This window comes from Cygnus atratus, chromosome 1 (genome assembly GCF_013377495.2).
Source record: "Cygnus atratus isolate AKBS03 ecotype Queensland, Australia chromosome 1, CAtr_DNAZoo_HiC_assembly, whole genome shotgun sequence".
Taxonomy (NCBI): domain Eukaryota; kingdom Metazoa; phylum Chordata; class Aves; order Anseriformes; family Anatidae; genus Cygnus; species Cygnus atratus.
Genome location: NC_066362.1, coordinates 102470668 through 102485380, shown reverse-complemented (window position 1 = coordinate 102485380; position 14713 = coordinate 102470668). Strand labels below are relative to the sequence as shown.

The following is a 14713-nucleotide window of genomic DNA, read 5'->3' as shown; positions in this document are numbered from 1 at the left end:
TGGCTTCTGTTGTGTTGCATGCAGATAACACTCTTTGGGTCCTTCAAGGCAGATGAAGGACTAGTGAGGATTTCCTTAATAACTGCACACAAGGTATTATTGGACTTTACTCATAGTTTGCCATTTGCTGAGAAAAGAGAGCGTTACCTAGCTACCAGGGTAAGCCTTACAGGACACAGTTTTCCCCTACAAGGTTTCTGTCTTGCCTTGCTGTAGAGGGAGGGAGCCTGGGCCATATCCTTGCTTGAGAAGGCAGCAGGAGGCAGGATTTGCCAGGACTGTTGGAGGAAGAGTTGGGATAGAGCGTATCCTCCAGTGGGATTAACTGCCTTGCCCCCTCTTTTTTCGTAAAGATAGTGTGCCTGGAGGCACAGCAGCACAAGGAATCCAGAAGGATGGCACCAATGAGGCTCAAATCTCCTTCCCCCGTTTCTTTTCTCAGTTTGTTTGCGTCCCTTCCATTTTGCTACTTTTTCTCTTCTGCAGAAAATTTCTCTGCTCCCCATCCTTTTCAGACTGGCCAGAATGGAAGTGGCGCTGCTTCCCATCCCCCTGTACATGACCCCGGAGTGGAGTGAGCCCCATCCCATCCCATCCCATCCCATCCTCATGCCCATGCCCATGCCCATCCGCATCCCATCCCATCCCCATCCCATCCTCATGCCCATACCCATGCCCACCTGCATCCCACCCCTTCCACATCCCCATCCCACCCCCATTACATCCTCATGCCCATACCCATACCCATACCCATTCCCTCCCCTCCCCTCCCCTCCCCTCCCCTCCCCTCCCCTCCCCTCCCCTCCCCTCCCCTCCCCTCCCATCCTGTCCCATCCCCATCCCCATCCCCATCCCCATCCCCATCCCATCCTATACCCATTCCATCCCATCCCATGCCATGCCCATCCCATCCCATCCCCATCCCCATTCCCATCCCATCCCATCCCCATCCCCATCCCCATCCCATCCCACCCCGTCCCCATCCCATCCCATTCCATCCCCATCCCCATCCCCATCCCCATCCCCATCCCCATCCCCATCCCATCGCATCCCATCCCCATCCCCATTCCCATTCCCATCCCCATCCCCATTCCCATCCCATCCCCATCCCCATCCCCATCCCATCCCATCCCATCCCCATCCCCATCCCACCCCGTCCCCATCCCATCCCCTCCCCTCCCAACCCATCCCCTCCCCTCCCATCCCCATCCCCATCCCCATCCCCATCCCCATCCCCATCCCCATCCCCATCCCACCCCGTCCCCATCCCATCCCATCCCATCCCATCCCATCCCATCCCATCCCATCCCATCCCATCCCATCCCATCCCATCCCATCCCATCCCCATCCCCATCCCCATCCCCATCCCCATCCCCATCCCACCCCGTCCCCACCCCGTCCCCATCCCATCCCATCCCATCCCATCCCCATCCCCATCCCCATCCCCATCCCACCCCGTCCCCATCCCATCCCATCCCATCCCATCCCATCCCATCCCATCCCATCCCATCCCATCCCATCCCATCCCATCCCCATCCCCATCCCATCCCATCCCATCCCATCCCCATCCCCATCCCATCCCCATCCCCATCCCCATCCCATCCCATCCCATCCCCATCCCCATCCCCATCCCCATCCCCATCCCCATCCCACCCCGTCCCCATCCCATCCCATCCCATCCCATCCCATCCCCATCCCCATCCCATCCCCATCCCCATCCCCATCCCCATCCCCATCCCATCCCATCCCATCCCTGTCCCCGTCCCCGTCCCCGTCCCCATCCCATCCCATCCCATCCCCATCCCCATCCCCATCCCATCCCATCCCATCCCCATCCCCATCCCCATCCCATCCCATCCCATCCCCATCCCCAACCCCATCCCCATCCCCATCCCATCCCCATCCCCATCCCCATCCCCGTCCCATCCCCACCCCACCCCACCCCACCCCACCCACATCCCCTTCCCCACCCCGGGGGATGGGGGGGAGGTCACTCCCCCTCTCCTCTTTTTCCCCCTCCCGTGGAGACGAGTGACGTCATCACCGTTTCTGTCGGCTGATTGGCTGCCGGCCAGCCCCTTTTTCGCGCGGCGGGGGCTGGTGGCGCCGGCGGGATCCCCCAGCTCCCCGCTCCTGGTCCGGGACCGCCCGGGGCTTGCGCTCACCCCGTCCCCCCCGGCGCCCCGCTGCCCCTTCCCCTGCCCCTGCCGCTGCCCGGCGGTCTGGCACCGGGTGCTGCTGGCCGGGAGGTTTCAGATTCCTCCTGCACAGCATCACTTGCAGCGCAGGCTGGATGGGGCTGCCTGCCGGGAATGCTGTAATCCCGGGGAACAGGGGGAGGCCAGGGTCCGTCCTGTCACCATGGCGAGACGGGCGTGTTGTTTAGGAAAACATAGATGGGGGATCTGCAGCTTGTCAGCCTGCGGGAGAGGGGCAGGGAAGCGATAAGAATAGAGGACTGCAGGGATGGGGTAGAAACGGGCAGTAAATGGGAAAACAGGGCTCGATGCAGAGAAGGAGAGGAGGGAGAGCGGGGGCGCTGTGTAGGAGGGCAAAGCAAAATGTGTAGTGTCGACACAAGAATCCGTTCCTGATGCTGGGCCATCCTGGGGGAATGGGAGGAGCAGCCTCCCTTTGGAGTACAATAAACTGTGGAATGAGGGTGTGGGCTGCTTCTCTTTGCTCCCCCCCCCCCACCTCATTCCAGCAGCATGATGACACCACGTCCCAACGTCCCCCTTGGCTTCTTTTTCTTTCTTTTCTTCTTTTTTTTTTTTTCTTCCCAAAATTGTATTTTGAAGACAACCCAAAGTAGAGCATGTTCTGGGTGTGGCTGCATGTGATTTACCCAGTAGCCAAAGTGGGGGGAACTGCTGAAGGGGAAAGGCAGAGCGTCTGCTGCTGAAACAAGTGGAGACCGAGGGCAACAGTAAGTGATGGGAATCTTATCTGTTCTCTCAGTAGCCTTTAAAACAATGTGAAAGTAGAAAAGAGTGGAGGGAGATAACAAGATTACTCTTCTTTGCATGCTGGAGTTGTGTGTGGAGGGGGGCTTAGCCACCTGGATGAAAAAAGGGATGGAGACTGAAAGAAGACGTGGAAAGAGAAAGAAGGCAGACGGAATTACATGTTGAGCCCAAAATGTTTCAGAAACATCTGGAAAACAGGCAGATTAGGAGGGAGACAGGTGGGAGAAAGGCTGGAAAGAACAAATGGGAGGCAAATGAACAAGGAAATGGAGGCAGCAAGCAGTTTCTGGGCTACAGGGGAGAGTATCCCCACTCCTAACTGAACTTTCTTCTCCTCCTGTCCACAGGGATGAAGACCTCTGGAGCCTGTACACTGTTGTGTCTCTTAGCTTTCTTCTTGTCTCCAGCCGGTGAGTCCGTACTCCAAGGGGAGGATTTCTTCTCCACCCTGGCCCTGTGGAGTATCCTACAGAGGCTTAATGTGCCAATGATCTCAGGATAAAGACAGAGACATGTAGCTGGATGGTGGTGAAGGGGAAAGGACTGAACAGGAAAGGCGAGGTAGATATAGGGTTATAAGGAAAAATTTGGCAACTTGGGAGTGGTACCTGCATGTGTCAACCATTCAGCAAATAGCTGGAATCACAAGACAGAGGCCCAGCGCTTGCACTACAGGGACGTTTGGGTAAGCAAAACAGCCAGGTTCGGAGTTTAGAAAGAGGGTTAGCTAGGGTTTTTGCTTGCTATAGATTGTGCTGTACTTCACATGGCTGACAACCTGTGTCTGCATGATCTGCAGAGCATTTCCCAGTGCTCCACAAAATGTTGTGAAACAGCTGCTGTCTCTAGCGGTTCCTGCTGGAGGGCACCCCTGGCCAGGCTTCTTGATTTCCAGAAAGTTTTGTCACTCTTAGTGTTGTTGTTTCGACAAGCCTAACCTCCAAAGTTTAAACCACTCTCTACTTCTGTTGTTCTGTTTTCTTGCTTCGTGTCTTTGCTTGGAGTTTCTTTGGCAAAAATCCTGGCGGGATCAACTTTGTAAGGGGAGGGGAAGGGGGTCAGCATCAGCCATTAGAGTCAGAAAACGCAGGACAGACAGCAAAAGAAGTTTAATTCCAGTGAGTGTGGCAAGTTTCATCACAGAAAGACTGTATGACAGATAGGTGACTGCACCTATTACATTCAAACCAAGTTATTCCAATCTTCACAGCCCTCCTGTCGTGCTGAAATAGGTAGCTTGTGATGCACCTCCCTTGTTGTTTGGTCACTGCTTGGATCTTGGATTTAACTGAAGCCTGGTTTTGTTCCCGATAACACTTTTTTTTTTTTTTTTTTCCTGTAAGCATGCACAGTATTTGTCACAAAGAGGATGTCATGTTTGTTACAGTGAAGCAGGGAGGAAAGGCATCCGAGAGCTGAACTTGTAGGTGGCTTACAAAGTTAAAGGTAGAAAAAAAAAGGTTGTTGTTTTTTTTACAATACATGAAATGAGGCCTTAAAGGAAGATTTTTTGCTTCTATGTATCTTGTTTTAGAATTTCTGTTAATTATATTTAACTTGGAAATTAGCAGGAATCACCATCTGCTGTCTCGTCATTTTTGTTTTTGGGTCAGCTACAGATTTGGTGAGTTAGGGTTGCAGTTCTCTCAGACTCCAAGGATGAATTTACTGCAACTTGGATAACAAAATCCAAGCATTTATAAAGCATATGAATTGGTACCTGAACAAATATAAATTGAAGTGACTGAAAATCTGAAAAAAAAAAGAAAAAAAAAAAAGATGTAGTAGTAAAAGCTGAATTTTCAGTGTTAAAATGGTTGGGTTTATGTCAGAATTTGAATTCTTCCTTTTGTATCAGGAACAATTAAGAAAGTAAAGATTTTTTTATTTTTATTTTTTTTTTGCCTCTGCTTATAACCATTACGAAACTAGCCAGAACAGGAAAAGTTTTGGGCTCCACTACAGTGTGTACGTAAGTTATTATACATGTCTGACTCTCCCTGGGTCAACAGCCAGCAGCTGAGCCCTTGCTGGCAGCTGGCTGTGGAAAGGAATAGCAGGGTCCTGTAATGCCACAGAGTAGGATTAAATAGAGGCCCCAAGAGTCCTTCTGCAGCCTGCAAGTAACAGCTCTTGGAATGAGCAAGAACTAAGACCAAAGCTCCAGACCAGATAGTCTTTTTACACATGCAGTGCTCCCATTAAGCTAAAGGCTGAGTTAATAAAATATAGCAGGGTGTACTGTGCTTGGCTGGTCCTGCACACATCCCTGCAGTGCCTCAGATCACTGTTGTTTTTTTCCCTGCCAACTCTTTCCTTCAACCCACCCCCAGTTATGCAGACATTTCCCTCCTCTGTGGCTAGCAGGAAATATTTTCCTATTCCTGGCTACTGGAGGAAGCAGCTCTCTCACCATTTATGTTTGGACAAATGAACAGTCTACTTCAGTTTCAATTTCTCCTCTGCCACACAGCATGCACAGCCAAGCCTTCATTGTCCCTCTCCAATTCTTGCAGGGGCTGAGAGGGAAAAGATCTTCCACTCTGTGCTCCATACCCGGGGGGGATGATGGACCACATAATTATTTGCTTATGGAGCTACAAGACCTGCAATCTGTTGCTTCCTGTGCCAACAACTCACTCCTGTGACTCCAAGCAAATAATTTCCATGATTCAATTTCCTCTTTCTTCCCTAAAATGCAGACAGGGATTTTGACCAACCTCCAGAGTGGGAAGGCAAGGTGCAATTTGTTTTCAAAGTACATCAAAGGGTGTTGCAGAAGTGCAAAGTCTGGTAGATCTGGAGATTCCTGTGCTCAGCCTTCAGCCCCGATGGAAGCAGCAGAGACAGAATCAGGACTCACTGTAACCAAGAGTTTTTGTAGAGGAAACCCAGCCAGCAGCGGAGGCTGAGGCAGAGAGGAGAGCGTTTCTCCCTTCAGCAGAGGGCAGTGTTGTCTCCTGGACAAACAAGAATCTCAAAAAATTTCACAAAGCCTTCAGCCTATAGCAATCTCTCTCTGTGTCCTTTCCTCACTCTCCTGTCTTGTCTCCTTGCAGACTGGTTTCCGTGGGCCGTCAATGGGCAAGAACCGGACAGTGTAACTGGTGAGTATTACAGCATGTCGTGTGCTAGAAGCTCATGTCACCTAGTTGTCCTACATAATTAACAGCCTGTTTAATTGCAAACACTATTCTTTGTTTACGTGCCTTTGATGCTGTAACCTTGCCTTTCAGTGAAGATTAAACAAGGCTTCTAAGACAACCTGCTAAGTGTTGTGTGTTCTTTACAAATAATTCACTAGTGCTGGGGTGCTAAACATTTTGCATGAAGTTATGTTTGCAGTCAGGGGCTGTGGGAGATCCACGAGAAGTCACATTTCTTGAGCACAGGGAAGCTACAGGAACTATACAACTGCTCAGGATAATTCTGAGCAAAAAGGTGCACAAGTGGTGCGGTGCTGTAGCAGTGAGGGTTGCTGAGAAAGGATATTGACTAATCTTCACTAGAATGTGTTTTGGCAAGTAAATTGCTTTATCCCTCTGGCTCTTACTTTTTCAATTTCTGTGACATGATAAGATAGAATAAATACATGTTTGCATCATGCTTCAGCGATCAGAGGAACCACAAGAGCCTGCCTTTTCTTCAAACTGAAGTCACTTGCTAAGACTTCAGGTATCTCCCAGATATAATCCTGTCACGTGCAGTATCTGGGGCTTTCCAGAAAACTATTCAGAAGCCAGACCAGAATATGTTCACCAAGCTCCCCTTTCCTTTGTACTTTATCCTTCCATCACACCTACCTTAGCTTTGCCATCAGTTGCCTTTCAAAGAAATCCATCTGCTGGTGAAATTTTGCAGTCAAGCCTAGCTTCTGGAGCTGCGTCCCTCCTTCTGTGCAGCGGGTACTCCAGCTGCCTGTCCTGCTGCTGCAGGAACCACCAGTGCTTTGGTTTTACAAGTTTTTCCTTCCAGTCAAGATGCCTACCAGTGGCCACGTATGAGAAGTCAGAATATGAACCCACAGTTCGGTAAGGGTTAGTACGACCTGTGCACTAGAAAATCCAATTCCAGCTTAGCCACTGAGGAGAGCAATGGATAAGGGTGAGATGAGTTTACTGTGTTTATGTACCTACTGGATTGAACCCCACTATTTCCTGAGCCTATCATGGCAGCCAACATAATTCAAGCTAGCTATGGCTTGCTATGTAAGGAACCACAAAAGTAATGACAATCTCTCTCAGGACATTCTCTCTTTTCCAGATGAAGTTCACACCGACTCTTTCATCAGCACACCTGGTAAGTTCTTACCTCACAGCAACTTCAGGCTTCATTACCCCTTGTCCACCTTTAATACCACTTACATAGCCCCAGAAATTACCCATTATGTTCAGAAACCCCTCTTCCCCATCTTTGACATCTAGACATGCTCTTCCAGCATTTACAGCTCTTGGGGAGCCCTTTCTGTGCTCCGTGCAGGGAGGTGAATTAGGGTGGCTAATGATCTGTTCTCCAAGGAAATGCCAGTCTCGCCTTGTGTACGCAGGGCTGTCTGAAGTTGTTCGCACTGCAAGAAGTCATGACATCTGAAGCTCACACAGCCTGAGCTTTCAGAGAAAGCTGCAGGGAGGAAGACATTAAATGATGAGGGGGAGAAATTGGTCAGGTTCACCAGTTAATGTGACAGCATTGCAATACAAGATTACGTGCATGTCTGCTGACAGCCAGCAGCTATGCTTGAGAGATCAGGAGACAGAGGTGGTGAAGAAAGGAAAAACAATAATAAAGCAAACTCTGAACAGTGCTGGGATGGAGAGGTAGAAATATTCTTTTAGTACTGTCCTCCCTACCCTGCCTGCAGCTATGTCACTGAGGGGCAGCAAAATGTGAAAGACAGAGCAGCTGGAGGACAATCAAGACAAGCACTTACAGCATGCAATACGCCTCTCTGGAAAGCCAGGCCATGCTGTAGAGATAGCCCCAGGGGAAGGACGGTGGGCTGATGGAAGTATATGCATTAACAAGATAAACTAATGCTGCCAGGCACACAGAGGGTAGTGGAGGAAAGGTCCAGAGCTTTCCCCCTTTTCCGTACGAGTCCTATCTAAAATCTGGTACCACTGACCTCTGTGATGGCTTCTTTCTACTGTGGCAGACTCTCAAACACACCCTTCAGAGGTGCAAGGGGACCAGGCAGGTCAGTGAGAAGGAGAACACATCTAGTCAAGTGGTATGGGGAGTCATGCACTTGTTCGAAAAACTAAGAGTCAACAGTGCTTGGCTCCTGCTGGGAAGTGTGGCTTGTGGGTAGGAAAGCTCATCTGAGTGTGATTCTCCAGGACAGAAGTTCCATGGTATCTTCTCTGCTCTGTGACTATGCTCATCAGCTGGCGAGAGTATTGTGGGTCAATCTGAGCAGCTGTCATGGAGGAGCAAAGTGAAAGCATGGTGTCGTGTACACATGGTGCATGATCTTCCTGGTGGGTGGTGGTAGGTGAAGGCAACCGATGAGTCTCATGTTTGGTCTGTGAGACCTGAGAGTCTGTATGAGGATAAATAAAGACATTCTGTGTCCGTATGAAAGTGGCTGTGGCTAACCTATATCTAAACCTGAAAAGGATAAATATGAAGCCTTGACAACAGACTTTAGTTTCAAAACACTTATTGTGGAGGGATCAAGAAGAAACTCTTAATAGAAGGTGTACCATGCGGCCCACCTCTGCTCTACAGCATCCCATCAGTTGTAGGGAGCCCATCATATTTGCAGGAGAAGCCTGCTGTTACCCTGACAAGTCAGATTGTGGTGATACTATGAACAGCATGTGGGATGGCTACAAGTCAAGAGTGATGAGCCACTGGCAGAACTGTGGGAGGGAGGAAGAGGCTGAAATCTCAAATTAAGATATCTCAGAACATCTTCTCTTTTTCCAGCTGCAGCTGTAACACCACCTGTTCTTCTTAGTCCTGGTGAGTTTATTCACAATTCACAGTTCAATGTTCCCACCTTCCCTCTCCTCCTCCTGTTCCTTGCACACACAGAATTCCTCCTTTCCTGAATGCCCCTAACTGGAGCTCTGTTGCCCAGAAGACTCCTCTCTACATCCATGTGTTTTGTCTGTGCTTCTGGATGATGTTATTGCACATGAAGTAGGCAGGAGAAGTAGAAGTCCTCTATTACCATTGATGAAAACTTGCAGCTATCAAGTCCTCTGAGTTCCCTTCCAGTTTGTCACTGGGTAAATGATGAAATTTACTGTGTTTTACTGTGGTAGAGGTGGATTGGTTTATAAGAGGGAACAATAAAACCAACCATCTTTTGCTGCCTTGTCATGGACATTAAAGAACCAGCTGGTAAGAAGAGCTAGTCACAGGCTCCTTCACTTGTCTAGATAGATGGCAATTACAGTGACATATACTCAGCCTTTTGAATTATAAATCGGGATGTCTTTACAGTGTAATTTTGAAAAGAAGAGGTAATGCTTTATGGTAAAGCTTGAATGGATTTTTACCGTCGTTGGCTAGATAGCTGGCACTAGATTCATACTGGTTTTGTACTTTCTTTTGTTTCATGTTAGTAACAATAAAAGGTTTTCCCACATCAGAAGTTACGATGGAGGGCTTTTGAAAGAGCTTTCCAGGTATTTGTTTTCAATAAACTGATGTCTAGGAAAGAATCATGGTAAACCACACTAACTTTGTCTTCCAGTTCAGTCTGACAGTGAAACCACAACAGCTTCATCAGGTATGTTTAAGTTTGCTGCCTGCACCTTCTCTCTGGCCCCCTTTCACCCACCCTGTTACCTCTCCCAGCAGGTGCTAAGCACTGAGCTTCATCTCCTGAGGCCTGCTGAAGAATTCACTTCATTCTATTCCTTGTGTTAGGAGTACTGGAGAATGGCAATAGTGGAAGCTGAAGTCTTTCACTTAGTGGCATGCCCAGGATGGGAGAAATTAGCAGACAACTAGACCAGACCTGCTGAGTGACCAAGAGCTGGTGTTTCAGAAGGAAATGCAAAAAAAATAAAAATTAAAAAAAAATCATAGTTGGCTATGGGGTTGACTGTCCAGAAAAGAAAGGAATGAAATTTGTGACCTGAATTGTGAGATTGTAGATCTATTAGAAACATGTATGTGAAACATATGACTACGATTCACATTTTATTCGTGTCCATCCCCTTTAAAACGTGAGCTTTCAGTGTTGAGAATTCCCAATGGGCTTGTTTTGCACTTCACTTTACTCTCCCTTACTTTTGTCTTATGCGGCAAGGAGATCAGAAATATTTGCCTTGTTTTCTTCTTCACTAAACCATCCCCATCTCTTAAATGAGAATGGAAAGTGGAGCCTAGAGGCCTTCACTAGAAGTCTGGAGGACAGTACCTAGTGAAACTATATGTGTGCCAGAATGTGTACCCCTGCCGTGATGCTGGATTGCACCTCTGTGTGTGTGTTCTCAGATTGTCGTGAAGAGCAGTTCCCTTGTACACGCCTGTACTCTGTTCACAAGCCGGTGAAGCAGTGTATCAGCTACCTCTGTGTTACAAGGTAAGAAAACAGCAGTCCCCAAGAAAAACCCTAAAAGCTCTCCAGAAATGGCATGTCCAGTTCAGCAATTGTTTTCTTTTGAAACTAGAGCTTCCTTTGGGAAACTAGTTGGTGAGATTAATCCTATCCTCAGAGCTGCCTTTTAAGGTGATTAATTAAAACAGCATAATAACTATAATCAGTGCAGCACTAAGAAGCTATTATGTGTCCAATATTGTAATTCTTATGTAAGCTGTTTGGCCATATCATGAAGTCTTAATGAAGGCTACCTTTCCATTGACAACAGCCTTGTTCTAGATTAACTAATCCTAAAGATTTAGGGTTTGACTCCTCATCATGAGTATAAACATGAATATATGTTTATTGCCTATATCCCTTTTTTGTTTCTTTTTGTCCCTGTGCCTTTCTCCACTGTCCTTGGCATGCTCCCGGTGATCCCTCAGCGTGCGGCGCATGTACATAATAAACAAGGAGGTGTGCTCCCGCATTGTCTGCAAAGAGAATGAGGTCATGCAAGGTGAGTGACAGCACAAGCTAACCTAGAAGAAGAAATCAAAGAATAGCTGTAGCCATCTGATACTGTCTCGAAGCTTCAAGCTAACTTATTTCCCAGCCCCAATCAGTATGTAGTAGTTTCCCTGGGCTTATTTTGGGGGAGCTTTAATGCAATGCAGGATCCAGTATGCATGCCATGAAAAACTCTAGGAAGTAGATATTGTACTACCAAAAAGTTAAAGAGCTCTTGATTCTGCCTTGAATCTACTCAGCCTTCATCACGCTCCACTAACTCCAGGCAAGCCTTTATTCAAAGTTACATTCCTTTGAGGTCAAAGAGTAACTGTCAGTATTTCTATTCACAAATTATAACTGGATCCAGTCAAGATTTCCCATGCAGTCTTTGTTGCAGCAAAATGTGAGTGATTTTAATATGTATTGTACATGAATAAAGCCACAAGAGAATTAACAAAGGCCTAAGGGTTTAGTCACTTGCCTCATGTATATGAGCATTCAGCAGTTCCAATAGTTTCTGCAGGCACAGAGAAGGATGTACTTCTAGCTATTCTGACAGTGAAGAATTTGAAGGAAACTTTGATTATCCGTCAACACGTATTTGCTCTGCCTTCAGATGAGATCTGTCGCCAGCTGGCTGGCCTTCCTTCTCGACGTCTCCGCCGATCGGGGCAATTTGCGCATCTCCCCTGCAGACAGCTCCTGGAGCAGCAGCAGAGAAGTCCTGGTGCTCTGTAAGCTACCAACAGTAGAAGAGAAAAAGGAAGGGAGAGAAGAGAAATCATCATCTGCCACCTACAACCCAAGACAAGTCCTTGCTTGTTGTGATTCCCCCACCATTTCTTTACTTCTCTGCATTCTCCCACATCCTCTTCTTCAGGTGCTGCAGCACACAGAGTCCCCTGTCTCCTACCCTGTCATGGTGGCTGCTCTTATCCTCTATCTGTTGCTGATGTGGGATGCTCCCCTTCTCTTTCAAATTCTGTTCAGCAGGCCATGATCTGCTCATTTCCCAGAGGTCCTTATAACTGTGCTGCATCTTCTCTTGCTTTGCCCCCGCGGAGAAACATGAATGAGACAGGATGTAGTCTTCTCCTGTGCCAGAGATGCCCAAGACTGTGTCTTATGTGGAGGAGTGCAAATGCCCTAGACTTTATGCCCTTGCCTAGGTTTCTTGCATGGCACCAGTGTGAGTTCTGATACACTTGTTCAGCCTGTGCCTCTCCAGTCCTCCTCAGCCATTGAGTTTGCTCTGTGATAGCACAGACTCCCTCTGTCTGCTGGACTCAGAGAAGTGACAGGATGGGGAGATGAGCTGTCCTCAACCCAAGACAAACCTCATTGTCTCTGTATGGCAGCAGATCATTTATAACTACCTCTGGGAAGTTCTTTCAAGCCCATTGCCTCCCTCATACACAAATGCTACCAAAAGGAAGAACTCTGGATTTAATACGGCATTATATTTTTCTCAAGAAGATTATGTTGGATCAGAGGAGAGATCTCTCCTCTCCTCTCCTCTCCTCTCCTCTCCTCTCCTCTCCTCTCCTCTCCTCTCCTCTCCTCTCCTCTCCTCTCCTCTCCTCTCCTCTCCTCTCCTCTCCTCTCCTCTCCTCTCCTCTCCTCTCCTCTCCTCTCCTCTCCTCTCCTCTCCTCTCCTCTCCTCTCCTCTCCTCTCCCCTCCCCTCCCCTCCCCTCCCCTCCCCTCTTGTCCTCAAGAAATCTCTTGATGCTCATTCCAGGCAAGTTCCAAGGAGCAGAAAGTATGGCTGCATCTGCTCCTAAGCTCCAAGAGAGCCCAAAGAACATGTGTGTCCTTGGAGAACTGGGAACTTGCTTCTTCTGGGCTGAAGGACAAGGCAGAAGGCAATGAATTAGCTTGTTCTGATGCCTTGTCACAGTCTGGATGCCTCTACACTCTCCAGCTGCTGAGCCTGCTTTCAGTATCTCCACTTCAGTTCCTACCTCCTGACCAGGGAGCTTCTGCACAAAGCAGAAAGGAGTCACAAATTGGAATGAGATGTGGGAGAGGAATCATTATCTGCAGGTTCACTTTGTATGCGGTCCTGCACGGAGCCAGTTACTTGTGAGGTGGTGGACATATCTACAGGCTTGAACACAGAGACAGACCAACCTTGGGAAAATATTCACTCTGGTAGCACTGAATGTCTGTTGGCTGCTAGAGAACCTTGTTTTCTGGATACATAGAAAACACTTCCAGGTATATAGCCAGTTTTCACTATGGGAATGGAAAGGGGAAGAGCTGCCTGAAGTGTCTTAACCACTCTTCATGACCCCTGGTGGCATGATCAGCCATTCTGTGGGGCACCTGAGCTCAGCAGCTTAGCTCATTGCAACAGAAGACCAGTGAGACCCTGTGCCTAGGTTCATTAAGTATTGTTCCTGACTGCAACAGACAGGCACTTTGCTAGAGCAGGCATTGACACCAATTACATAATATACTCTGCTGCTGAACTGAGTACCATTCAGCCTGGCAGGAGCACTGGTCTGCTGAACAGCCAGAGTAACATAATAGAGGGGACAGGATGCTGTGCAGAGGCAGAATTCTCAGAAAATTGAGAAGAAAAACAGATAATGTAATAGCCTCTCCACATGACTTAGATTTCTGCTGTATGCAGCAAGAAGCTGCATTATGTCTTCTGTGTCAGGGAAAATACCCTTGTGCAGAGGCATATTTGTTCTACATAAGGTCAAAATTGGCCATAGATGGGATAAATCTCTCTCTGTTACTCCATTATGCAGGAGAAAGAATTCCAGGTTATGCAGTGACTGGAATTTCATCTTATACACAGGAGCATAGCACTCCTACACAATGATGATCTTCTTGAGTACTCAAGGCTCACTAGATTAGGGATGGAGGAGGATATTCCCTATACTGAGGGTATGCATGTTTCTGTAGAGGAGGGCACCAAGAGCTTGATCTCAAAGCCATTCAAGTCATGTGCAGCCATTGACTTCTGCGGTGGTATACCTGTAAAATTTGCCTGCGAGGAGGAAGGTAAGCCGGAGATGTTAGATGGAGCTCTTGGAAATTGGACTAGGGCAAGTCTCCACCCTGTATTTAGAGTTGAATGTAAGCTGATATATAAATATATAACTGTATAACATAGCTACTGTACAGTACATAGAAATTTAACATTCATAAATTTGGGGAATGGTTTGAAACCTTTCTGTTGCTTGCTTTCAGCAGGGGCAGGAAGAGGTGCTCCTCCCCAGAAGAACATTGTTTTAATGCTAGAGTCCATATAATACACACAAACTATTAAAAGAAAATTTATTTCCTGTTGTTCTTGGCAACTCTCATGTGTTTGGGTTTATTTGTCTCTAGCTGTATTTCCTACTGATTTATGGGTAGATTTGACTCCAGCCTGAATCTGTCATTTGGACCTCTTTACTGCCTGCTAGCTCAGTCCTGGGCTGCCACCCACCCTTCACTCATGAATCACAGGTCTTTCTAGGAGTTGTTTTTTTTTTTTCCTACAGATACAGAAAATTACACTCAGCAATTTATTTATTTATTTATTTATTAAATGGATGGTTGTGCTAGATTTTCTTGACAATTGGTAGCTGCTGAGCACAGGGATAACTTCTCCCAGCCCATGAGATGCATGCTGAAAACACGTCTTCTCACTGAGCATGTGCCATGGCTTAATGACAGAGAATTACTGTCTCT

At 47.7% G+C, this 14713-nt stretch overlaps 1 protein-coding gene across 1 annotated transcript; it reads left to right on the top strand.

Moving 5' to 3' along the window:
* Positions 1–2700: 2700 nt before the first annotated feature.
* On the top strand, positions 2701–14337 carry MFAP5 (microfibril associated protein 5). The gene is made up of 9 exons (XM_035545714.1): positions 2701–2929; positions 3317–3379; positions 6029–6076; positions 7233–7268; positions 8901–8936; positions 9676–9711; positions 10425–10512; positions 10956–11029; positions 11639–14337. Exons 2-9 carry the CDS (start codon positions 3319–3321, stop codon positions 11758–11760), a joined length of 501 nt encoding a protein of 166 aa, XP_035401607.1. The 5' UTR covers positions 2701–2929; positions 3317–3318; the 3' UTR covers positions 11761–14337.
* Positions 14338–14713: the final 376 nt, after the last annotated feature.

What these genes read in the sequence shown, in the direction of transcription:
- MFAP5 (XM_035545714.1), top strand. Translation starts at nt 3,319, where the DNA reads ATGAAGACCTCTGGAGCCTGTACACTGTTGTGTCTCTTAGCTTTCTTC. An exon ending in AGAACCGGACAGTGTAACTG is followed by an intron (nt 6,077 to 7,232) that starts GTGAGTATTACA and finishes TCTCTTTTCCAG; the next exon opens with ATGAAGTTCACACCGACTCT. An exon ending in AGAGAATGAGGTCATGCAAG is followed by an intron (nt 11,030 to 11,638) that starts GTGAGTGACAGC and finishes CTCTGCCTTCAG; the next exon opens with ATGAGATCTGTCGCCAGCTG.